The 25,886-nt window shown below is 39.5% G+C and overlaps 1 protein-coding gene across 2 annotated transcripts in view; it reads right to left on the reverse strand.

Moving 5' to 3' along the window:
- Positions 1–4,296: 4,296 nt before the first annotated feature.
- Positions 4,297–25,886, reverse strand: part of Malt1 (MALT1 paracaspase) — a 49,754-nt gene continuing 28,164 nt past the window's right edge. For both annotated transcript variants that reach the window (XM_034518212.2, XM_076912550.1), the window contains 8 exons: positions 25,029–25,232; positions 18,382–18,559; positions 17,247–17,321; positions 16,595–16,722; positions 10,280–10,429; positions 7,410–7,567; positions 5,603–5,728; positions 4,297–4,875 (listed from right to left, as the gene is read on the reverse strand). In XM_034518212.2, the coding sequence (XP_034374103.1) occupies positions 4,438–4,875; positions 5,603–5,728; positions 7,410–7,567; positions 10,280–10,429; positions 16,595–16,722; positions 17,247–17,321; positions 18,382–18,559; positions 25,029–25,232 (1,457 nt within the window). In that variant the 3' untranslated portion in view covers positions 4,297–4,437. The remainder of the gene's footprint in view (positions 4,876–5,602; positions 5,729–7,409; positions 7,568–10,279; positions 10,430–16,594; positions 16,723–17,246; positions 17,322–18,381; positions 18,560–25,028; positions 25,233–25,886) is intronic.

Genomic DNA, 25,886 nt, shown 5'->3' on the forward strand with positions numbered 1-25,886 from the left:
TATCAATATTATCAGTTTAGGCCAAGTCCTTTAGAGATTCTATCATCCATCTATCTATCCATCCATCCATCTCCTAAGTATTAAACAGAGTTTCTCTGTGTAGTCCTGGCAGTTCTAGAACTCATTTTGTAGACCAGCCTGGTCTTGAACTCAGAGATCTGATTGCCTTTGTCTCCTGAGTACTGGTATTAAAGGCATGTGCCATTACACCAGCTTTAAGAGTTATTTTTAATGTGACCTGTGGTTTTCACCTGAGAGATGGCAAATTATTTTCTTCTATGAACATTCCAACATTAATAAAACTTTTTTTGGGTTAGAATAATGGCTTACTTTGTACAGTGCTTGCTGTATAAGCAGAAGGACCGGAGTTTGAATGCCCCAGACCTATGTAAGAATCCAGGTGTGGTAGAATCCCAGCACTGGGTAGGCAGACAGGAGGATCCCTAGGGCTCACTGGTCAATTAATCTTGCTGAATCAGTGAGCCCTAGTTTCTGTGAGAGACACTGCCTAGAAGTAGGGGCTGCAGAGATGGCTCAATAGTTAACAGCAATACTGTTCTTGCACATGACTAGTGTTGTTGGGTACCTCAAATATGTATGCAATTCTAGCTCCAGGAGACCTAACACTCTATTCTGGTCTCTGAGGGCACATATATTCCCCCCCCCCCATATGGGGGATATTCTTGTTAAGACTGAGTTATTAAGACACTGTTTTCAGAAAGCTTGGCATGATGACATGCATTTAATTCCAGCACTTGGGAAGCAGAGTCAAGTGGATCTCTGAGTTTGAGACCACCCTGGTTTACAGAAAGAGCTTCAGGACAACTAGGAATAGAGGACCCCCCCCCCCAAAAAAAAAAAAAAAACCCAAACCAAACAAAAAAGTTATCTGAAGCCTTTTCCTGTTGTGGTTAAGAGAAAACCAAGATCTAGCATGTGAGCTCTCCTAATTCAAGACATCATTTCTTCTGTTGTCAAAAGATAATGATTTCTTGCAGACTTCAAAGTTTTTTTCTTTTGTGTCTTAGACATAAAAATCTTTATTTTCTCCTCCATGAAGGGTGAGCGCCCGATGTGACACAGCTTCGGCACTGATTTATAGTCATTGCAATACCTCCCCCATCATTCTGTACCAGCAGCAACAGCGGCACTGTGGTCTAGATCTGAGTCATCCGAGGCACACGGAGATCTCGAGTTAGTTCCACAATCAGTCTCCTCATCTGTAGTACCACGCCTGCTGAAGGTTAAATGAGACTGGATCGAAGATGTCCATCTCAGCATACAGAAGGTGGTGCTGTCCACTGCTCTCAAGACTGGCCACCCAATGGAAAATACTCCTGTACCAGTTTTATTAGTTTTATTACTTATGATGTTGTTGATCCGACATGCTTATACTTTATGAAAAAAAGGGGCGCAGGCAAGAGTGTATTCACTTTGTTTCGGTGATGCTGTGATCAAACCCAAGACTTTGGGTGTGCTAGCAAGCACCCACACCCTGACTGAGGTACATCTCCAGCTCAGGTTTACTCATATTGTAACATGAGTTAGAAACAAACACCTTTAGAATTCATGACATAAAAATATGCATGCTCTACCAGTGCTCATATATAAGAGTGTGTTTATAGAGAAATAAACATGTATCCTCAAGACAAAGTTATCAAAACTGGGCATCTTTATAAAAATTGCATTTATCTGTATTTTAAGTTACATAACAGTTGTTCAGCATATACAATCAGAAAAAACACAGCTAAGCAAACAAAAGCCAATGTAGATAAACTGTTATGCTGTTCTGGGTTGCTACACACACTGAATATTTTATACATTAACAACTGGTCATGTTAAATATGCATTTTTGTTTTTACAAAGTAATTCTGGAGTGAATACAATTCAACTGTAACTTATCTTTTTTTTTTTTTTTTTTTTTTTAAGATTTATTTATTATGTACACAGCATTCTGCCTGCATGTATGCCTGCAGGCCAGAAAAGGACACCAGATCTCAAGATCTCATTACAGATGGTTGTGAGCCACCATGTGGTTGCTGGGAACTGAACACACGACCTCTGAAAGAGCAGCCAGTGCTCTTAACCTCTGAGCCATTTCTTCAGCCCCCATAACTTATCTTTTAAAATTAATTTTATTTAGTTCCCCTTCTCCCATACAGATGTTTCAAATAACAGGAAACCATTTACAACACTCTAGGCTGTTTATTAAGAAAAGCCCACAAAAGTAAAACAATGGGCATGTTAAACTTGCGCTCATGTACACAGCAACTACCTAAGCTCTGGCGATGGGATTTGACAAGAATATGTGACTTATTGACAAGGTTACCTATATGCTCAAGCCAGAGACTTCAAAGGTCATACACTTTAAAGATGTTGAGGGAAACATCCATATGCTGCCCATTTTTCTGTTAGTTTGACGCAAACTAGTCATTTTGGAAGCGGAACCTCAACTGAGAAATGCCTTCAAGAGATTGGCCTGCAGGGTTTGTGGTGCATTTTCTTGATTGATGAGTAATGTGGGAGGGCCCAGCACACTTTAGGTTGCTGGTCCTACATGCTATAAGGAAGTAGGCTGAGCAAGCCCTGGAAAGCAGGCCAGTAAGCAGCACTTGTCCATGGCCTCTGCATCAGAGACTTGCCTCAGTTATGAGTATAACCTGAGTTGTAAGCTGAAATAAACCTTCTCCTCCCCAAGTTGCTTTTGGTTGTGGTGTTTTATCAAAGCAATAGAAACCCTTAGGCAGTCCAAATGCCGATAGCATTCTTCCAAGCCCTCCGTATGTTTTATGTAGACACACACAACTAGATACCAAAGGCCAACACTCACTGTCCTCCTCAGCTGCTTTCTATCTTATTTTAGACAGTCATTCACTGACCCTAGAGTTCATTGATTGGCTAGCCGAACAGCGCAATGATTTGCCTGTCTATGCCCTCAACCTTTTATGTAGGTGCTGGGGATCCAATCTCTGGTCTTCACACTTCGCAGCAAGCAGGCAGGCACTCTAGTAATTGAGCCATTACCTTAGCTCTAAGACTTGTTTGTTTTCGAGACTAGTTTCTCAGTGTAGTCCTGGCTGTCCCAGACTTTCTTTGTAGACCAGGATGATCTTGAACTTACAGAGATCTACTTGCCTCTGTCTCCTGAATGCTGAGATTAAAGGCATGCATCCCCACACTCTAAGACTTTTTTTTTTTTTTTTTTTTTTTTAAATGGCTAAACCACTTGTAGAATAGGAAGCACTGGAGGAGAAATCTGAAACCAGAACTGGGGCTTCAGCTGTGCTCCAGTGTGAGACAGCCTGCCTCTATTTTTCCCATTGATAACATGAAGTTAAGCCCGATGATTGAAAGGTTCTTTCTGGGGCTGAGAGATGTTAAGAGCACTTGGAGGGGAAGTAGGTTCAGCTCCTAACATTCACACGAGTGGCTCACATCTGCCTGTAACTCCAGTTCCAGGATCTGATGCCTTCTTCTGGTCTCCACTGGCACACACACAAAACCCTAACCCTAACCCCACATATACACATAAATAAAACTGAAAAGGAGAAAGGACTCTTTCAGAGCTAGCAACATAATTCAATGTATAATAATGCCATTCTCACAGCTCTTTTGAGTGGTCAAAATGAAAATATCTGATACACATACATATTTGCTCTAATAACTCATTTTCCCATCCAGTAATGATGAGCAAGCCCAGGGTCTTCCACATGTCAGCCGAGCACTGTACCACTGAGCAGTAACTACAGGGCCCACACTTCATTCTTATAGAATAAATTAATTCACAAAGTCTTAAAATAGGATAAAAACAAGAGATGGCCTGGTTAAACAATGCAAATTTTTTTTTTTTGTTAGACAGGGTTTCTCTGTGTATTTCTGGTTGTCCTGGAACTCACTGTGTATACCAGGCTGGTCTCAAACCCAGAGATCTACCCCTTCCTCTGCCTTCTGAGTACTGAGATTATAGGGGTGTGTCATCACTGCCCATCTTAAATCATGTAATTCTTTCTCTCCTTTTCTTCCCTTTCTCTCTTCCTTCCTTCCTTTTTTCCTTCTTTCTTTCCTTCCTTCTTTCCTTCCTTCTTTCTTTCTTTCTTTCTTTCTTTCTTTCTTTCTTTCTTTCTTTGGTTTTTCGAGACAGGGTTTCTCTGTGTAGCCCTGGTTGTCCTGGAACTCACTCTGTAGCCCAGGCTGGCCTCAAACTCAGAAATCCACCTGCCTCTGCCTCCCAAGTGCTGGGATTAAAGGTGTGCACCACCACTGCCCAGCATAATAATGTAATTCTAATATCTCATATTCTTGAGCCTGCTATAAAAACAGCTGTTGCTAGCTTTCTCTCCATACATACATGTTTGCCTTTTCACCATATCTCACTATAAATGAGTGTTAATTTATGTGAGGTTACTCTAACTATTCTAATTTTCAAAAACACGCAGGTCAGTTTTCAGAAATCATAAGCCTGTCAGAAAAACTGAATGGCATTTCATCAGTTGTTTCTACGGGCACATTACTTCTACCAAACTGGCAGTAGTGGTCGGGGGGATAATTTGAAATAAACGAATGTGGAGTCCGGCTGCAATGACACCTGTCTGGTGGCATACCACTGTCTGAATTACCAAGATGTGAATGGTACACATCATGGAACGAGTCCTGAGGGGAATGGAAATGCCCTGCTCCCACTGAGGTAGCTGTGGAGCTGTGGTAAGGCTCGTCAGGCATACGACAAGCTTGGAAGCAAGTCTTCCTGCCCAATCCTCGGTGCATGTCTAACTTGGCAATAAGAGGCTTCCCCACATTCACCTCTTGCTTCTCCTCCACAGTGTCTTCTAGTCCTGAATACTGATACGACAAACAGACTGTGAAGATCAGATGTTCCTAAAAACAAGAAGAAGTGTATCATGTGGAAACCGTATGTATCAACCCCTGCCCAACCCCAAGGCCCCACTTGGCTCCCTCCGAGGTTCCAAATCCTGGAGGCATCCTTTCCAACTCCCCTAAAGCAAACAGGCAGGCTGTATTATCCGATTTTTATCTGCTTAACAGAAGTCTAGTTCTTATTAAGTAAGTTGCAAATTCAGAGATTTCTTCCATTTCTGATGCGGTACTGGGATCTCAGCCTTCCCATAACTAGCAACAGGCCCTCTTAGTGTAAAAATGCCCTGCTTCACATGCTGTTTAAAGCCTAAGCTGCTTGAAAATACTACTAGGTAGTAGCTCAATTAGATAACAGGAGGAGACATGAAACAGAACCAGAGTCTCATTCGTTAGTTGACAAGAATTGGAATAAAAAGCAATTCCTATTTTAATTTGCTATGTTTTATAGAAGCTAAAACAAAGAAAACATCACTTACAAGTGTATCTCATTCAAAAGTGGACTATCCACCATGTGCCTAACTTCTCAACAGCACAGAAGACAGATGGTCTTAGGCCAGTGTCAGAGGCAGAGTTTAATGCCAAGGTATCACTGAGAAGACCACTGTAGGTTAGTTATTGCTGCTTCACTTTAATTCCCAAATGAAGCAGTTAATCCCTGGACGATGCCATGATCCATTTTAGTTCCACAGCTGTTTTTTCAGTTGCCGTAAACAGAAGAAGCAGTTACCTTTAATTTTTGTAGTGAGCTGAGTCTAGTATACAGGCAGTGCTTGGGAAGCTCTTTTGATACTAAGTAGCTGCCAGTTTCTTCAGGAGTCCCCTTATTTGCATGTTTTGGATCAATATCTAGGTCCTATAAAAAAATCAGTGAATGTCGATGCAATCAATGGAAGTTATAACACTGTCTATAACATAAAATATCTTTATAGGTACTGTTCTCTCATGAGCACTGGCTTGAATAGGTAATCCCTTATTTAGGTCTAAAGAAACATGAAAATCATTTTCTAAGGTCATAAATTGCCATAGAAATTCTAGACTCTATACATTTTTAAAGTAGTTACATTGAAAACATTTAAAGTTATTTCTAAAAGAATAGTTGCCTTTTAAAATATTCTTTGAAAACTTTGTAACCTGTTCTGGTTTCCTTTTCAGACTTAGATTCTATCTTTCTTGTTTCTTAATGGCTTTTTCCCCCTAAGATATATTTATTTTAATTAATTAATTGATTAAATTTTTTTTTTTTTTTTTTTTGGTTTTTTCGAGACAGGGTTTCTCTGTGTAGCCCTGGCTATCCTGGAAACTCACTCTGTAGACCAGGCTGGCCTCAAACTCAGAAATTCGCCTGTCTCTGCCTCCCAAGTGCTAGGATTAAAGGCGTGTGCCACCACCACCTGGCGATACATTTATTTTATTTCTATGGGTGCGCTGTAGCTGTCTTCAGACACACCAGAAGAGGGCACAAAATCCCATTACAGATGGTTGTGAGCCACCATGTGGTTGCTGGGAATTGAACTCAGGACCTTTGGAAGAGCAGTTGGTGCTCTTAACTGCTGAGCCATCTCTCCAGCCACCTTGGATTCTATCTTTATTATCATTTTAGGAAGTCACAGGGAGATTCATATGCATAAATACTTAGAAAGAATAAATGAGCAAGATAAAAATTAACCCCTCTCGGACTAGAGAGATGGCTTGTGACCCGGCTGATGTTAGAATAGTAAGTGTCCTTAACCTCTGAGACACCTCTCCAGCTCTAGCAGTGATGTCATCCATGACATTTGTTTATACACACAACCACACCCATACACCCCTTGTATATATAATATTACATTCTTCTCACATTTGAAATTCTATTTAGAGAATATACTAAAGACATACTTGCTGAGTGAGTTTTATGGTTTTTGATTTTTGGTTCGTTTGATTTTTTTGTTTTCTGGGACAGAGTTTCTCTTTGTAGTCCTGGCTATCCTAGATCTCACTCTGTAGACCAGCATGGTCTCAAACTCATGGGAATACACATGCCTCTGCCTCCTAAGTGTTGGAATGAAAGGAGTGCACCACCACTGCCCAGCTGGACTTTTATGTTTTTAAAAAATTTATTATTCAAGTGATTTCTTTTCTCTTTCTTTCTTTCTTTCTTTCTTTCTTTCTTTCTTTCTTTCTTTCTCTCTCTCTCTCTCTCTCTCTCTCTCTCTCTCTCTCTCTCTCTCTCTCTCTCTCTCTCTCTCTCTCTCTCCTCTCTTTCTTTCTTGAGACATGGTTTTTCTGTATAGCCCTGGCTGTCCTGGAACTCACTCTGTAGACCAGGCTGGCCTCAAACTCAGAAATCTGCCTGTCTCTGCCTCCAAAGTGCTGGGATTAAAGGTGTACACCACCACTGTCCAGCAATTTTTTCTTTTGATGCTGAGTATAGAACATAGGGCCTTACACCTGGTAGGCAAGCACTCTATTCCCAAGCTATAGCCTCATTTCAAAGGTCAGTCTTTAATAAGTGAGAAGTTATCACTGTATTTTAGAAAGAGAAACACGAGACTTACAAGTGGGAAATCAGTAACATAGGCATCACACATTATTATCTCAGGTGGTTTGTGGACTATACTTGTGTAGATTATCATGACATTGGAGAACTCTGCAGCAAATCCTAATTGAATATGAACGCCACACTGAAATTTAAGGCACATACTTTCTGGAAGCTCTGGAAAAGAACAGTAGAAACAACTTATAAAAATATCACTTAAACAGTAGTAGGTAAATTTTCTGGTGGATCAGAAATATTTGCATAGGGTAGAATAGGTTAGATTCTTTGCTTAAGAATACTATGTAATGTTACTACTGAAACATATACATACAAACAGAACAAAAGCCGAACTTTTCATTTACTACAGTTCCTTGCTATTTGCATATGTGGTTTTTCTAGTGGTAATAAAATATACATAAATTTTTATTAATGACTCAATCTTTATGACAAGTGTGTGTTATGGTGTGATTTTGGGGATAAAGCCCAAGGTCTTGCACATTCTATGTAAGCGATCTATGGTTAAGCTAAAGCCTCACACGCTAACAAGAATTTTTACAAAGTATAATGTCACCACGTGGTATGATAATTTGTTAACTAGTCATTTTGCTACTTCTGAATAGCTTCAGGATTTTGGAGTTTTGATATTTTTTATTAGCCTGTATTTCATAATTTAATGCTTCAGAATTGTTGGAGATCGCTATTTGATGGTTCTTACATATGCCATACTGTTTTTAATTGACATGAAATAGAACTAAATTTTCACTAAAACCTTTTTTTCTTTTTTTCTTGAGACAAGGTTTCTCTCTGTAGGCCCAGCTGTCCTAGAACGTGCTCTGTTGACCAAGCTGGCTTTGAATTACAGATATGCCCTTGCCTTTGCCTCCTGAGTTCACTAAAACATTTCTAAAACAGGTTTTTTTTTTTTAAAAGTCTGTGAGGGATTAAAATATGAAATAAATGATATAAATGACTTAAGTATATCTCTCCCTGGTTTCTGAGATAGGATGATAGGGTCTGTGTAGGCCAGACTGACCTGGGACTTCCTAACAAGACCTTCTTTCCTTCCTTCTTTCCTTCTTTCCTTCTTTCCTTCTTTCCTTCTTTCCTTCTTTCTTTCCTTCCTTCCTTCCTTCCTTCCTTCCTTCCTTCCTTCCTTCCTTCCTTCCTTCATTCCTTCCTTTCTTTCTTTCTTTCTTTCTTTCTTTCTTTCTTTCTTTCGGGTTTTTCGAGACAGGGTTTTTCTGTGTAGTCCTGGCTGTCCTAGAACTCACTCTGTAGACCAGGCTGGCCTCAAACTCAGAAATACGCCTTCCTCTGCCTCCCAAGTGCTGGGATTAAAGGCGTGCGCCACCACCTGGCAGCTTTAACTTTCAATCCTCCTGCCTCAGGGTCTCAAAGGCTAGGACTGCAGGTGTGCACCATCATACTCATTTGGTTTTGTCTTATGAAAGGTTTTGTTTATTGTTGAGTTTATTTAATTTTAATTTTGTGGGATGGTGCTGAGACCTCAACCTCGGGCTGTGTATGTGTCAGGTTAAACACTTCAACTACTGAGCTATACCCTCTCACTTAATGTTCACATTCACCACTATAATTTTGTTTTTGTTGTTCAGATAAATGTGTATACACACACACACACACACACTTATGGAAAACACAATTTTAACTATTGGTGCAATTATCTAATGGTGATATAGTTATAGCATTTTACCCTATAATGTGCTCTAACACTGTAAATTTGCCAAAAATTGTGACTTATGACAAAGTATTATAAAGATTTTTAAAAACAGAAATTCAAGGAAAACATTATTTTTTCAACTCTCTCTACAATAAGAGATTCAGAGTAGATACTTGGGGAATTTTACAGAAAATCCAAAGACCATCCCATCCTTCAGGCAGTAATTCAAGCTTATTTTTTTAACTACATCATATAAAAAACTACCAGAAGGTCATTTTCTCTTCATCTTTTTTTTGTCTTTGCCACTCTGTCCAGCAATTAAGTGTCACAGATAGCATGACAATAATAGTTACGAGTGTGTTGGCCCCACAGGTGAACTTGTAGTCACTATCAGCAACTCTGCGACAGGGACTGTTCCTTAACCTTAGACAAATTGAGCACACGACAGACTCCAGACCTGCATGACTTCTGACAGTTGCACATTCAACAGTCACAGTGTAGAGAAGTTAAAAGCTTCCCTGCATCCCATAAAAATAAAAATTTAAGTTCACTTTCAGAAAAGAGGAATTATACATGATTACTTAAGTTGTGGAGTTGTAGACCAGCCTAGGTTATCTTTTTCAAAAGACAAAAACAAAAACAAAACAAAAAATAAAATCAGTTTTCGTTAATAGTAAAATAATAAATGAAATAACTTGGTATTTCTAGTATAAATCATGCATAACTGAAACATTAGTTTTGGACTTGCCTACTAGATAGGTGAACACTTGTTCTTTTGAGGTAGCATCTTGTCATGTGTCCCAGACTGGCCGTGAACTCATGATCTTCCTCATGATCTAGCCTGCCAAGTGCTGGGACAGACCACCATAGGCACAGACCAATACATACAGACTCCACCTCCATCCCAATCTCACCATAAAATTTAGGAGAAAACTGTTTTCTTAGAATAAAAGACTTAGGATTTAAAAAATAGGTTTACAGCTAGCTGATCATGGTATCACCTTTAATCTCAGCACCTAGGAAGCAGAGGTAAGTGTATATGTGAATTGGGGGCCAGCCTGGTCTACAGCCGGAGTTCAGGCCAGGCAGGGCTACATAGAAAGATACTGCCTCAAAAACCAAAGCACAATAAACAGACAAGAAACAAAGTAAAGAGAGTACTCTGACAAGAACTCTGACAAGAACTCTGACAAGGAGCAGACTTTGCTCACCATGGGCCTTGGCCCACTGCAGGTTCCGCACCAGGGCCTCTGCAGAGCAGGCTGCTCCCTGGACCGGGTCGGTCAGCGCTCTCTTCTCAGACAAGCTGCTGCGGATCTCTAGAGCCTGTCTGCCTTTGGTGAGGTGACATTTACCCATATCTGGAAGACAGGAAGGCGAACAGCTTTTACACTGATTCTTTTGTTATGTCTAAAATACTTTAGCCAGGCAGAATGGCGAACAATTTCAATCCCAGTATTCAGGAAGAAGAGGCAGGAGAATCACTGTGATTCAAGGCTAGGCTGATCTACAGAGCAAGCTCCAGGATAGGCAGATAACATACAGAAACCATGTCTCAAAAAACAGAACAAAACCAAAACAAAACAAAATTTAAGTTATATTCTCAGTATCATCTACTAACAAATACTTACTCAGAGTTTACTATGCACCAAGCATAGTTCAAAGTGCTGGGGTCGAAACACGTAAAATTACTGACCTAAATGCATGTTTCCTAATTATTAATTTTGTTGAGATAGGGTCTCATGTTGCCTGTGCTAGCTTCAAATTCACTATGTAGCTGAGACTAGACAGGAACCACGTGTGGGTGAACCACAACTGGCTAGACATGCTTTCTAAGAGAGATGCCATGCTAACTTATGTCTGTACTCTGCTGAGAAAGATATTCAGTAGAAAGTCAAATGACAACACATACATGAGAAAAATTAAAACTGCACATCACATTTTCAACCATCTCTATTTTTAAACAGGAAGTAATATATTAAAACCACCTACCTAGCTTAAACGCCATTGCTCCTTTGCCCACAGCCTGAAGTCACTGTTACCCAATGCATAATACTAGTAAATAACATGTTGACATTTTAGTTTTGAATTTAACAAAAATGATATAAATAGGTTTTTGTAATGTTTTACTTTTATCCAACCTGGGAAGACTTTTGTATACCTATATGCACCAATTTAAACTTAAGATTTATTATATATTTGGTATGAGTAAATGGTAATTTACTGATCCTACTTCTGTTTATTCGGGGGTAGGGTGGGGATTAGCATGGGATGGGAGAGCTCTTTTTTTTTTTTTTTTTTTTTTTTTGAGACAGGATTTCTCTTTGTAGTCCTGGCTGTCCTGGAGCTTGCTCTGTAGACCAGGCTGGCTTCAAACTCAAGAAACCCACCTACCTCTGCCTCACAAGTGCTGGGATTAAAGGCATGTTCTATGACGTCCCAGCCTACTTCTGTATATTATTCTATGAATTGTTAATAAGTAGTAAAAATAGGTGAGATGGCGTACTCTTGTAATCTCAAATCAGTATATGTTGGAGATTAAGTAGGGAGAACAAAGATTATATTAAAATTCTCATTGGTTAAAAAGGAAAGATACACAACTTAAAAAAGAAGACAAAAAAAGAAACAAAGACTTAATTAACCTAATAAAAAATTGAATGGCTAAAGTTAAAAATTTAGGTATGATGGTCCATTCCTGTAATCAGAGCACTTGGAAGGGAGAGACAGGAGGACTGTGAGTTCCAGGCCAGCCTGGACTATACAGGGGAGAATGCCTGAAAATTAAACAAAACCAACCAATTAACTACTACTACCAATGCCACCACCACCACCACCAAAGCTAAATAAACGAAAATTTTTAGTTTCAAGAAAAGATCACCATTTTTGCATCTAAAAGTCTGTTACTTGCTACCTCTAAAAGTTACAGCCAAAGCAGAATAAGATGAAATGTTTGGAAGTAAATGCTTAAGAAATAGATAGTCAAAAGGAAATTGATGTGGCTCTATTAATATGGTACAAAAAGGTAGAAAGTGTGCTTAAAAAACAAGTGTGTATGAATCTTCTGATGTTAGAAGCAGAAGAGCAGAGTACATTCAAAGCAAGGTGAAGCACAACAAAGCAGCAGAAACAAATGGCACACCAGCTACGGAAGAACTAGAGGAAACGAGCCAAATGTAAGACTGCTATTTGTATTCAGTGATGTCTCAGAGGTGTGACTTAGTACCACAGAACCATACAGTGTTCTTCTCAATCAATGAGGAGAGCAGAAGCAAGAGCACTTGTTCTTCCAACCAGGTTCAATTCCCAGCACCTACATGGCAGCTCACAGCTGGGTAACTCTAGCTCCAGGGGCTCCAACTCTCTCTGCTGATCTTCATGTCTACTAGACACACATGTGGTGCAGATATACATATGAGCAAAACAGTCATATATATATATATATATATATATATATATATATATATATATATATATACTATAGGGAAAACAAGAATATATTTTCACTAAAGTGTATTTATATGGTAATGAAAATATGGACAGATATTCCACATCACTATAAACCGGGGGAAAAAAAATCAAGACCACTTGAAATATTATTTATAACATCATTTGATAGGTAAAGCCAAAAAAGTCTATCAAGTGATGGAGAAAGTACAGATTCACCATCTCTTGCACAGTGCTGGACGGGAGTGGGTATAGATACATCTTCTACAAAACATTTTGGTATCATCTCTTATAACTGAACACTGACATGCACTATGACCCAGCAACTCCAAATCATAGGTTTATAACTCTAAGAGAATCTCTGTACCCTTCAGGGTACATGTATGAGAACGTGAGAACAGTATTGCTCACAGAAACAGTAAATAAAATCAGAACAATAGCCATGAGTACTGGTGCACACCTTTAATCCCAGCACTTGGGAGGCGGAGGCGGAGGTGGAGGTGGAGGCAGGCAGATCTCAGAGTTTGAGGCCAACCTGGTCTACAGAGCGAGTTCTAGTGCAGCTAGTGTTATACAGAGACACTGTCTTGATCAACCAACCAACCAACCAACCAACCACAACACCCCCAAAACAAACAAAAGTAGCCTTATAAAAGCAGGCGACTTATTTCATATTTTGTTTCATTTGTACACAGTATATGGTTGAAACTGGCAATAATGTATGATCTTCAAACAATCCCCACCATAAATATTTTTAAATTACTTAATTAGAAGGTAAGATGGGGCCAGGCAGTGGTGGTGCACACCTTTAATCCCAGTACTTGGGAGGCAGAGGAAGGTGGATTTCTGAGTTTGAGGCCAGAGGCCAGCCTGGTCTACGGAGTAAGTTCCAGGACAGCCAGAGATACACAAGAAAAGAAAGAAAGAAAGAAAGAAAGAGAGAGAGAGAGAGAGAGAGAGAGAGAGAGAGAGAGAGAGAGAGAGAGAGAGAGGAAAGAAAGAAAGGTAATATGGGAAGAGCAAAAATCTTGTGTTTCACAGCTGGGTGATTTTTGAACAATTTCATATAATTATTTCTGTTCTTCACTACCGAGATAGTGAGTTGTAACTGTCATTTGACTACTCTAGAATTACCCAGAGTCTCAGTGAAGTGTTAGGGATTAGGCTGGTCTTTTGGGGGCTGTCATGTCTGTGTTAACTGAGGCTACAAGACCCACCTACTGTGGATGACACTCTCTGGGCAGGGGATCCTTGGCTGTCTAAGAGTGGGGGCAGTGAGCAACAGAATGCATGCAGTAATGAATACACTGCCTTTTCTTTTTGACCGTGGATGAAGTTTGAGTAACTGTTTCAGGTTCTCAGCACCTTGACCTCCTTGTAATGATGAACTGTAACCTGGAACTGAGAGTCAAATAAGCCCTTTCTTAAGTTGCCTTTGATAGGATATTTTGTGTTACATTTAACTATTATGATTTTGTTGAAGTCTAGTAATTGTACACAGTTGGTTGGCTATTATCCATGACATGAACAATATGTCTAGCACTGAACTCTATATTTTACACTAGTGTACTCTAATCTATTCTTGTCTGGACAATTTTGATTATAAAGGCATGCAAGGTCTGAAAAAACAGTAAAACTTTTTTTTTTTTAAATGTTTATTTATTATGTACAGTGTTGTCTGCATATATGCCTGCATGCCAGAAGAGGGCACCAGATCTCATTACAGATGGTTGTGAGCCACCATGTGGTTGCTGGGAATTGAACTCAGGACCTCTGGAAGAGTAGTCACTGCTCTTTAACCTCTGAGCTATCTCTCCAGCCCAAGAGTAAAACTTCTTAATAAGTTGGTGAGAAGTTCAAATTTACTCACAGCCTATGGCAACTTGGTAAACATCATAGGTAAGTAAGTGTGTGATTTTTATTAAGTTTTACATAGTTAAAATATACTTTGGGCTCCACCGCTAGCTTAAAAATATACTTCAAAACTGCAACTGGCCAGAGCACGGTGGCTCCTGGCCCACATACAAACACTTGGGAGGTTGTGGAACATCAATACTGTTCCTGTTCCAGGATGGCTTAGGTTATCTGCCTCCCATAAAGTTAAAACACACAAAGAGAATCTGGAACACCTTCATAACCCTCAGTCTGAAGATAATTGAAACAATCCAAGGGCTTTAAATTTGAAAAAGCAGAATGTTTTCAGATAAAAGCTTTAAAAAGAGGAAACTCAGTATGTAAAAGAGACAAAAGCAGAACTTCTCTGGCTGAAGTAGGCAGGAGGACATTTAAAGACCTCACAGGCTATGTTCAGTGTTAAGTTTTACCTCTCTCTCTCTCTCTCTCTCTCTCTCTCTCTCTCTCTCTCTCTCTCTCTCTCTCTGTGTGTGTGTGTGTGTGTGATGAACAGCTGTTAGTAAAATATTTTATTCTTGATGGGCAGTGGTGGTGGCATATAACTTTAACCCCAGCACTTGGAAGGCAGAGGCAGGAGGATTTCTGAGTTCAAGCCCAGCCTGGTCTACAGAGTGCGTCCCAGGACAGCCAGCTATATAAAGAAATCCTGTCTTGAAAAACAAACTAACTAACTAACTAACTAACTAACTAACTAACTAACTAACTATATTTTATAGATGGAAAAGATTTATATATAAAGATACATAAAAATCTCAATGTATTATCTCAAAATATATATATTATCTCTCTCTCTCTAACATTCTCAATGCATTCTATCTGAGCTGTGTGTGATGGCTCATGCGTCTAATATCTGTACTCAGAAGTCTAAGGCAAGGGGATTGCTGAGCATCTAAGGTCAGCCTGGGTTACAGAGTGAGACATTATCTCAAAAATCAAAGACTCAAAAAACCCCAAACATCGCCTGTCAACTGTGTAAGATCTGTAAAACTTCAGTTTTTAGGGTTTACAAAGCGTGTATCATCTTTTTGATGTGGTTTACAAAAGGTCATTTCAAAACATACACTGCAAAGAATACTTAAAAAGCTGAGACTGGGGCTGGGGGATGGCTCAGCAGCCTCTTGCAGAGGACCCAGGTTCAACTCCCAGAACCCACAACCACCTGTCACTCCAGTCCTAGGGATCCAATGCCCTCTCGCCTTCTCAGGCTCGAGGCATGCACATGCTGCACAGGCATGCATGCAGACTAAACAGCTATACATAGAAGCACAATTAAGAATAAGTAAATTAAAAAGAATAGGACAGAAGGACTGTAAAGTAGAGGCCAGCCTGGGCTACACAGTGAGACCCTGTCTCAAAAAACAAAAGCAAAACCAACAAATCCAAAAGCCAACAAAACAAAACAAATTCAACCACACTGTGACCTCCGTATTTAACAGGGTTAGATTTGGCCCTGTCATAAGCAGCAGCAGTAGTGAACAGACAGGGAAGAAGACACGAAGAGACAGAAGATATGATACACAAGGTCATACATTTAAAGCAGGACCTAAAAACACCTAAGGTTGGAAAGAAAGAATGGGTTGCCCCCTTCCCCCCAAGTGGGGTATCAATATCTTTGAAAGATAAAGTGTAGACAAAGATACCCTGGTAGAGATGCTCACTGGACTTCCCCAACAACTAGTCTGGTTAGCCATAACTAGCCTGGGCAGCATTAACTAGCCTGGGCAGCAGTAACTAACTAGCCTGGGCAGCATTAACTAGCCTGGGCAGCAGTAACTAACTAGCCTGGGCAGCAGTAACTAACTAACCTAGGCAGCAGTAACTAGCCTGGGCAGCAGTAACTAACTAGCCTGGGCAGTAGTAACTAGCCTGGGCAGCAGTAACTAGCCTGGGCAACAGCAAGGTACCAGGCTGACACAAGGTAGAGCTCTGAGGACTGACTTCCATCTCACCACTGCTCATGACATTCAGCTAGGACAGAAAGGCAAGACAAGAACTGAGTAGCAGCAGTGCTGGTGAACATTAAGCCAAAACTGTTTGCTGAAGCACACACTGATTCCAAACCCACACAGTATTGATAAGAATAAAATAACCACCAATCGAGGAACCCTGAGTGGGTTTCTCTCCACTGCTGGGCTTTTCTGAGTGGATTGCCCTTTTAAAAATTTTACCTTCTGCAACTTCATCCAGTAACACAGTAATTTTCTTGTCTTCTAATAATCTATCTTTTAAAAACTTCATAAAAATCCCATTTGCCAACCCAGAATGCTGGATTTCAAAGGCTTCTGCTCCTTGGCACCTTAAAAACATCAAGAGAAAAAGGTGAAATAAGGCAGGCACAGAACAACACAACCACGTGTTCACTGACAAAACTGAACACACAACAGAAGCCAAAGGCAGAATGACGGTATCCAAGGCTGGGAAGTGGGGGTGGGAGGGGCATTCGAGGCAAAGGGCAGAATGCTTCTTTCTCTTAGCTAGGTTAAGTAAATGGGTGTGTGAGGTAAATGGAACACTGATGGCTTCGTACAATCAGTCTGTGTTGTATACACTGTAGTGCCCTACACTCCACAAATACACATGCTAGTAGAGTGTCCACCCCACAAGTACGCTTCTCTTTCATCTGCCCTTCAATGGCTCTCAACTAGAACTCAGCTAGAGGCAGAAGTGAAAGTCTCTGCCGCTCCATGAGAAGGGACCAAGATGGAAGTGCATGGCTACAGCTCGCTGTCAAGGACACCCAGACAGATGCCCATGGACGCTCTGTCTCTAATCTACAATGAAAACAAAGAGACAAGGAACACTGAATAACACGATGCTTACGTGGCATATCCAAACACAATATTGGCAGTGACTTTCAGTGCATCCAAGATTGGAATAGTGTCATCGTAGTCATTTCTATTTATATGCGTGGGAAAGAAAAAAGGGCAGATAAAAGTATGAGAAATTACAGTGTTCTTCAATAAAAAAGATGCTACTACTTTCAGTACATAGAAAACAACAGATTCAAATCCATCCCCACTCCCACCCCTACAGGGTTTCTTGTGTAGCCCTGGCTGTCCTGGAACTTGCTTTGTAGACTAAGACTTGCTCTGGACTAAAGGTGCCACCACTCCATGATTCAAACTCTTTACTTAGACAGCTACATACTTAGCAAAACCAATCCAGGCTCCTACATTTTTAAGACAGTAAGTAGTCATCACATCTTTTATTAACTTTTTTTAAAGGTAGGATCTTGCTGTGTAGCATAGGCTAGCCTCAAACTCCAGATCCTCCCACTTTGAGCCTCCTGAGTGCTAAGACACTGCTATACCAAGCTTTTAGGTTTTCTCCAGACAGAGCCTCACTATGCATCCCTGCTGACCTGGAACTCACTATGTAGACCAGACTGCCTTTGAACTCACAGAAATCTGCCTGCTTCTGCTTCTTGTGTGCTAGGATTAAAGGCAGTTCACACTTGGCTATTCTGTTAGTCTTTAAAAGTTGAAGTTGTAGCTCAACTTTCCTCATTGAATTATGACTGGTAAAGCAAGCAAAAAATAGTCAATTTGGGAGAAATAATCACTGGTTCTAATCATTGGAGACACAAAGGCAGACAAACAGATCCAAGACTTCTAGATATCTGTGTCAACAATACTTTCCACTTGTAAGACAAGACAGACTGATGACTACACGCTCTAGATCCACAGGTGTGGTTTGTCAATGCCTGGAGAGTATCTGCAGTGACTGCTAGAAACATGTATATGTATTCTAGAGAGAGTATATAACTTGTACCTTTTAGCTCCTTCTATAGCAAACAGAAAAATGTTAAAATAATTAGATATCCATACTAAAAATATATCTCCATCAAGTCTGCTTTCAGAAACTCACAATTCCTAGTGGTTCTTAGCACCGTACAGTATTGCCTTACATTGAATTTGTCAAGGTCGATACTTGATATAGAGATTTGACATTTTACCTTTTCCGACACATATCCAACAGGAACACATTCAGTCCAGTCTCCTTTTCTTGCATTAATTTCAGTATGTTTTGAACGCATAGGCAATTTTCAGACCTATATGGATTTGGAGCATCAACAGGGACCATAAAACTGTTCCCAAAGTTTTCGTAACCGTGCCCTGCATAATATAACAACCCTGGGGGTGGGGAGAGGAAAGATGTCACCTCTAAATGCACTTTCAACATGCACAGATACACACTGTAAATATGACCTCCTTTCTTCTGGCTGATGGAGGCTCATTTAAGAAACACATAATTATAGACGTGGTCAATAATCAAGTTGATCTGAACTTTAAGTTATTTTGGAAATGGTCAGCATTTAAGATAGCTCCAAGATACTGTCTGAAATATACTCTAATTTCAAGAAGTAAGACTGAGTTAACAGTATACTACGGGGCAGAAAAAGGTAGTGAGGACTTCTCTCCTAAGGTGCCCTCCATGAGGCCAGAGTGCAGGAAAGAACCTTAGTAAACACTTAGCAGACTAACAAGCAAACATTCGAGATGTTTAACATCATTTGTCACTAACAAATTAAAACTGGGGTAAGATGCCATTTCACTCTTACTAGGGTAGCTGTAACCAAAAGACAGGCAGTAACAATGATGAGGTGGAATTGGGATTCTCATTTGTTTCTACAGTAACTTAATATGGTATAAAAACTTTGCAAAGAGTCTACAAGGTCCTCAGAAATTAAATACAGCATTATCGTATGTTCAGTAACCCTACTACTGGGTGTACATGTAAGAGAACTAAAACTGTATCTATACAAGACTGTTCACAAATGCTTATAAAAACAGTATTCATATCACTTTCAAAGTGGAAATCACTGGAAAGCCCAGTTCACTGTGAGTGGTGCCACCCCCAGGCACCTTGGTCCTGACTTATATAAACATGCAAACTGAGCAAGCCATGGGAATAAGCCATAAAGCAGAGTTCCTCCATGGCCTCTGCTTTAGTTCTCACCTCCAGGTTCCTAACAGGAGTTTGTTGCTTGACTTCCTTTCATAATGTACTGTGATTGATCAGAACATGTAAACGGAACAAACCTTCCTCCCTCAAGTTGCTTTTAGTTATGCTACCACAGCAATAGCAAGTAAACTAAGACAGTGTGTGTGTGTGTGTGTGTGTGTGTGTGTGTGTGTGGTGTACGCGTGCATGTGCGTGTGTAGTCCAGAAGAAGGCATCAGATCCCACAGAGCTGAGATCAAAGTCATCTGTGAGCTGTCTGATATGAATGCTGGGAACTGAACTTTGTCCTCTCCAAGGGCCACAAGATCACAAGATCTCTTAACTGCTGAGCTCTCTCCCCAGCCCCAGTGGCTCTTTATATGAAATATCCAGAACTGGCAAGTTCCTAAGAGAGAAGGTACATCTGTGGTGGTCAAAGGCTAGGTTACAGAGACATGTAAGTGGGCATAGCTCTTCTTTTCCCAGTAATAAAAATGACTTAGGCAGCTGTGACCTATGCACAACTTTGGGAATATTCTGATCCACTATATTATATTTTTAGAGTACAAGTTATATTTTTAGCAAGTGTTTAAAATATAACTTTTCTAAAAGCATCTTCACTATTTCTAGAGCAAAAAAAAATATGTTTTTTTTTGGGGGGGGTGCTCTGGTTAGCTTTGAACTCACTTTGTAGATCAGGTTGGCTTTGAACTCACAGAAATCTATGTACTTCTGCCTCCTGAGTGCTAGGATTAAAGGCATGGTCACCTTTCCAGATAAGGCAAACTTATTTTTAAGCTTAATGACTTCACTGAAGTAACCCCTTTATCTCATTTAATCTTAATTAACCCACTTCAAGAAGTATCATGAATTCAGATTCCTGAGCAAGTTTTATCATCTGGTGTACAGCTTCCTAACATTGTAACATATGCCTTGAAATGTTGCAGCAACTTTAAAAAATTACTAATATTTCAAAAAGTTTTAAAGATTTTTTTAAAACAGGGTTTCTCTGTGTAGCCCTGGCTGTCCTGAAACTCACTCTGTAGACCAGGCTGGCCTCGAACTCAGAAATCTGCCTGCCCCTGCCTCCCTAGTGCTGGAATTAAAGGCATGCGCCACCACTGCCTGGCTAATTTTAAAGATTTATTTTTATTTTTGGATATGTGCAGGTACCCATGGAGGCCACAAGAAGGTACTGGATACTTTGAAGCTAGAGTTAGAAGGATTTATAAACCACCCAACATGGGTGCTGGGAGCTCAGGTCTGAAATATGAGGACTTGCTCACTCATAACTGCTGAGCCATCTCCCCAGCCCCAGTTGCACTTTTTGCCACTTAATCACAGACTGGCTTGGAAGACGTTGTAAACAGTCTTATGAATACTTAGGTTTTCTGACAGGAAATGCTCATGTTATAACATTTATCTTTGTATAACATTTTCATGGTTTTCAAAGCATTTGCATATACACAACCTACTTTTAATTCAGATAACATAATTTATAAAAGATATCTATTCCTTTATCATTTTGGTGTATTGAGATAGGGTCTCATTTTGTAGTTTGGCTACTGGGAACTCTTTGAACCCAGGCTGGCATCAAAAACTGTGACACTCCTCCTGCCTCAGCACTCAGTGCTGGGATGACAGGATCCCATTCCCGAGTCACAGCAGAGAAAATAAACAGCTCTGCTTCATGTCACATGGGTGGACTCTACAGGTGGTATTTCTACCATTGTATTTGTAATTTCCTTGACTGACCATGTCTTTGTTTTTTTCTGTTCTTTACCTGCATCTTTCTTCTGTTTTCACACTGACACCTCTGTTTCTGTAGAGATGTAACAGGAACTAGACACTAACAATGCATCAAGACAGTTCAGCAGGAGCGTTCTGGGAAGGACCACTGAGGACCGATGCCACTCTCAAAACTGGTATAACTTAGATAACTAATCAGAAAGCCTGGGTGCTGCCTCATCTGGCTTTCTCAACATTCAGCTGTGGAGAAGCAGCAACTCTGAGGGAGGCTCAACTTTCATTACCACAGATAAAAGAGAGGTGTGGTCTCATCACATGGTTGCCATCACCTCAGCAACTGCTCACATTAAGGCACTTTAAAACAAAATATGTCTTCTCCTTTCCAAAATGACTTGGACAAAGTGCAAGCCTTTTGTATTGGAGTCTACAATGACATTATATCAAGGTGGGATTATTTTTATATTTAAAAAAAAAAAAAAAAAACAGAGAAAAGCATTGTATTTTAAGAACTCCATCTCTGACACTGTTAATTCTCGTAATTATTCAAAGGAAAGGGGAGAAGATACTTTTAGAAACATCAAGAAATTTAATGTAATTAGAAATACAATTATGCAAATGAGATTATTAGAGAATTTTTTTTTTATCTTGGCTACATGATTTTCAAGAATGTAGTCTGGGGCTGGTGAGCTGGCTCAGTGGGTAGGGGTGTTTGCCACCTGGTGGAAGGAGAAAACCAACTCCTGCAAGTTGTCCCCTGACCTCAGGCACTGTGGTACACACTACATACATACAAATGGATGCACACTAAATAAGTACAGGGAATGAAATTGGTTTGTTGAGACAAGGTCTCACCATGTAGAACTAGCTGGACTAGAATTCACTATATAGCCCAGGCTGGTTTTAAACTCAGAAGTCTGGTTATCTCTGCTTCCTCAAGTATTAGGACTAAAAATGTGTGCCACCAGACATGTTTCTTTTAACATAGCTATTAGTTTTGGGCTAGTGTTTGGTGGCACATGCTTGTAACCCCAGCACTACAGAAGCCCAGCCAGGAGGATGCTGAGTTTAAAAATAGTTTTGGCTTCACAAGGAAACTGTTTCAAACAGAACAAAGGTAGCAAACCTCTCCTAATCAGGTGGATTTGCATTCTACTTTACACAGTGATCTGAATATAAAATCACCAGCTCTGGTAGACTTCACATCATCTTCCTAACAAGGTAGGTAATGGAATCATTCCTCTTTTGCATACTTAAGAACTTGAGACACCAAGAGGTTTAAAGGCTTACCCAAATTCAAAGGACTAGTAAGTCAGAAAACTAGACATTGGATGCATTTAATCTAGATCATCGTGCTGGGCTGGTGTATTAAGAGCACATCTAAGATTTCTTTGGGGAGAATAAGTCGGGGGGTGGGGGGAGAGTGCAGGAGCATAAGCTACAATGCAGTCTACACAACTGAAGTATCAGTACACTCTCATTAGCAGTATACACCAGCAAAATGATCAAGATGAGTTCAATTTCTCTAGTCAAGCCCAAAGTGCCAGAGTCCAAATCTCCAATCTAAAGATAAAGGGCAGTTTGAGTGCTGTTAATAGGTTTTTTTAGTATGTGTGCACACACGTGTGATGAGTAGATGCATGTCTATGTGTCTGTGTGCACACCTGAGTAGAGGTGTGCAGGCATGAGTATGTGTATAAATACGGAGGCCAGAAGTTGATGCTGGATGTCTTCCTGGATCACTCTCTACCTTATAGATTGAGGCAGGGTCTCTCACTCAAACTCAGAGATTATCAATTTGGTTAGTCAGCTGGCCAGCTTGTTCTGGGAATCTCATTTCTGTCTCTCAAGAGCTAGAGATTACATTTATATGGGTGCTGAGGATCCAAACTCTGGTCCTTACACCTATGCAGCAAACACTTTATCCAATGAGCCAACTCTAGCCCATTTAATGAATATTCAAGAACAGTAACAAAAATGGTAACAATGAATACAATAATTTAGGCAGCTTGAGTGTGTCAGGCATGCATGAGGATACAATAATTTAGGCAGCTTGAGTGTGTCAGGCATGCATGAGGGTAATTGTTTTTTTTTTTTTTTTTTTCCTGTAACAACAAAATTACCTAAGCACAAAATCCAAAGCTTGGACATAAATCAATTTATTTTAAGGTTCACTGCTATCCATGGAGTTACATTGAACTAAATGACTAACTCCAGGTCTGTCATATTCTGACCAGGTTTATTTAATATTTTCTTCCACAGAAGGCATAGGTAAGCCATAGGCATTGATGAATTCACAAAAAAATTTGGTGAGGTGAACAGACATCCACACCGTTACTGTTCTTCTATTTATCTGTATAACTATTTATACATTTATAAGTAAATTATTTCTAATTTTTGGTTTTTGTTTGTTTACATGTTACAAACTGAATTACTCATTTTCTGTTCTACTATAAATCTTCCTTCTTTTTCAATGAGTGGGCAATAAGAGAATATCAATTTGTGTCCACATGTTTCTGTATTTAAAGTTCTTCATGCTGAAACTCCTTTTCCTTCTCCCCATCCCTAAAGGACTCGGGGACAGTAGAAGGGGTAAAAAGATGCTCCAAAAGAGACATAACAAGTCTCCTTATGGCAAGCCCTACACCATGAAGCCTTTTCCACACTTACATTTAATGTAGATGTGTCTGATGTTTTGGATAGTCACAATACTTCAAAATATAATGCAGCCACCCTGTTAAAGACACGAATCAGGATTTTAAGTTTTCTAGCTTTCTTAAACTGTCCTTTGTTCAATGATTTATTAATCTTTATTCTAGACCCCAAACTGAAGCTGTTATAGTGGGGATTATGTGTAAAGTGTGCACAGTGTCAGCCGAGCTTGAGTCTTGTTCCTTACCCCTTTCTTTCATAGTTCTGGCTCTGCTTAATAAATTACAGGGGCAACTAAAAGTTCTCACTTAAACAGTTAAAGGAGAAAAAATTATAATAACTGCAGCAGAAATTAGGAGTAACGGAATATATAACTATATATTTAATCCTCATTCTTTATTTTAGAAACCTAAATTTAAACTAAATCAATACTTATACCTCACTGTTTGTAGTAAAGTTTTAGGAACAAGTCACACAGGCATCTTAAAAACAGATAATCATATAACACACTCATGCAATCTACTTCTTTTTTTAAAACAACTTTCATTTATTAAAGACTCATACAAAGTAAGTTCTCAGAAAACATATTTTCACAAAGTCAAGGTATATTCTATCACAACCTTTTATATTTAAAAGAATTTATATAACATCAAACATATATGAATGTTTTGTTATCTGATTACCTATAATGTCAAATTTCTAAACTCACTAAATGACTAAATACTGTATGGAAAAAAGGAAAGACACGTAAGAATTCTCTTAAGAACAATGTTGTTTTAACATGATAAAATAATCATAGAAATAAAAATATTAAGCTAATTAGTTATTCACATGGAATAAAGATAAAATTTAAAACATGTCAATTCAAAAGTATGTTTACTTACCTTTATCTGATTTCCAAGTTTTTTCTTTTTATTATATATATATGCATATATGCCTAAAATACATTGTATTATGTATATATGCATATACACATATCTACATACACAAATGTATATATACAAATGTATATACGTACACACACACACACACACACACACACACACACATATTCATATTTTGCCTGTGTACCACTGTGTACCAAGAAATCTGGAACTGCAGTCACAGATGATTGTGAGCCACCATGTAGATGCTAGGAATAGAACTCAAGTTCTCTAAAAGAACAGCAAGTACTCTTAACTGCAGTCCATCACTTCCAACTCTTAATGTGTATAATAGGAATGGCATAAACTATAAAAATGAGCATTAGAATTATCTTACCATATACTCCTTTGTCTAAAAGGAGTAAAAATTCATCCACAGCATTACACATCTCATACTCAGTAAGATCCAACAATGAAACCACTTTGAAATCCAGCTGTCTTAGTAAGTTGGTCAGTTCATATACATCCACCAAAGGAGCCTTAAGCTTGGGATGCTCCCAGTAGTTCATGTTTCCTATCAACAGAGCAACTTTGTCCTTTGCTGTAAGAAAAAAAAGGGGGGGGTGATTAGAGGAGGATGCAGGGGACTAACCAAGCGAACACCTAGAGAGGGGTAGGAAGGATTCAGAGCTGGGAGGGGAGAGACCAAAGAGAAAAGAAGGTACTTCAAAGGACTTTCATTCCTACAGGAGTTGTGTGGACGCACCATTTCCTCCTACCTCTAAATTGAAAAATATTTTTAGTATCATCATCATCATTATTATAGTATATGTGAATGTGGACACACATGCATGATGGTGTATGTGTGGAGTTAAGAGGGTAATTTTCATCTTGCCAGTGCTCTTTCTTAACTTTCCTGTTGCCTGGGATCAGGCCACTTGAGGAATTTTTTTAAACTTAAATCTTTTGACTTTGCTCAGACAGAAAGAGGTGTTTCAGGGTGGGGGCAGGTAAAAAAATATGTATCCATGCCTTGAAAAGTGTCAGCTAGCCTTTATGGGTATGGCCTGGTCTGAACAGTTGAAGAAGGCTGGACAAAGCTTAGAGCTTAAGAGATTTCAACACTGCATCTTCTTTTGTCAGTCCTGGGGTGGGAATGGTGGAGGCAAGCTGTCAAGAGACCTGTGCATTGACAGTTGCATAAAATTAAAGCACAGAAAATTACAATAGCATACAATAATTGATAGAATTCATT

The sequence above is a fragment of the Arvicanthis niloticus genome, chromosome 14, assembly GCF_011762505.2.
Source record: "Arvicanthis niloticus isolate mArvNil1 chromosome 14, mArvNil1.pat.X, whole genome shotgun sequence".
NCBI classification, from domain to species: domain Eukaryota; kingdom Metazoa; phylum Chordata; class Mammalia; order Rodentia; family Muridae; genus Arvicanthis; species Arvicanthis niloticus.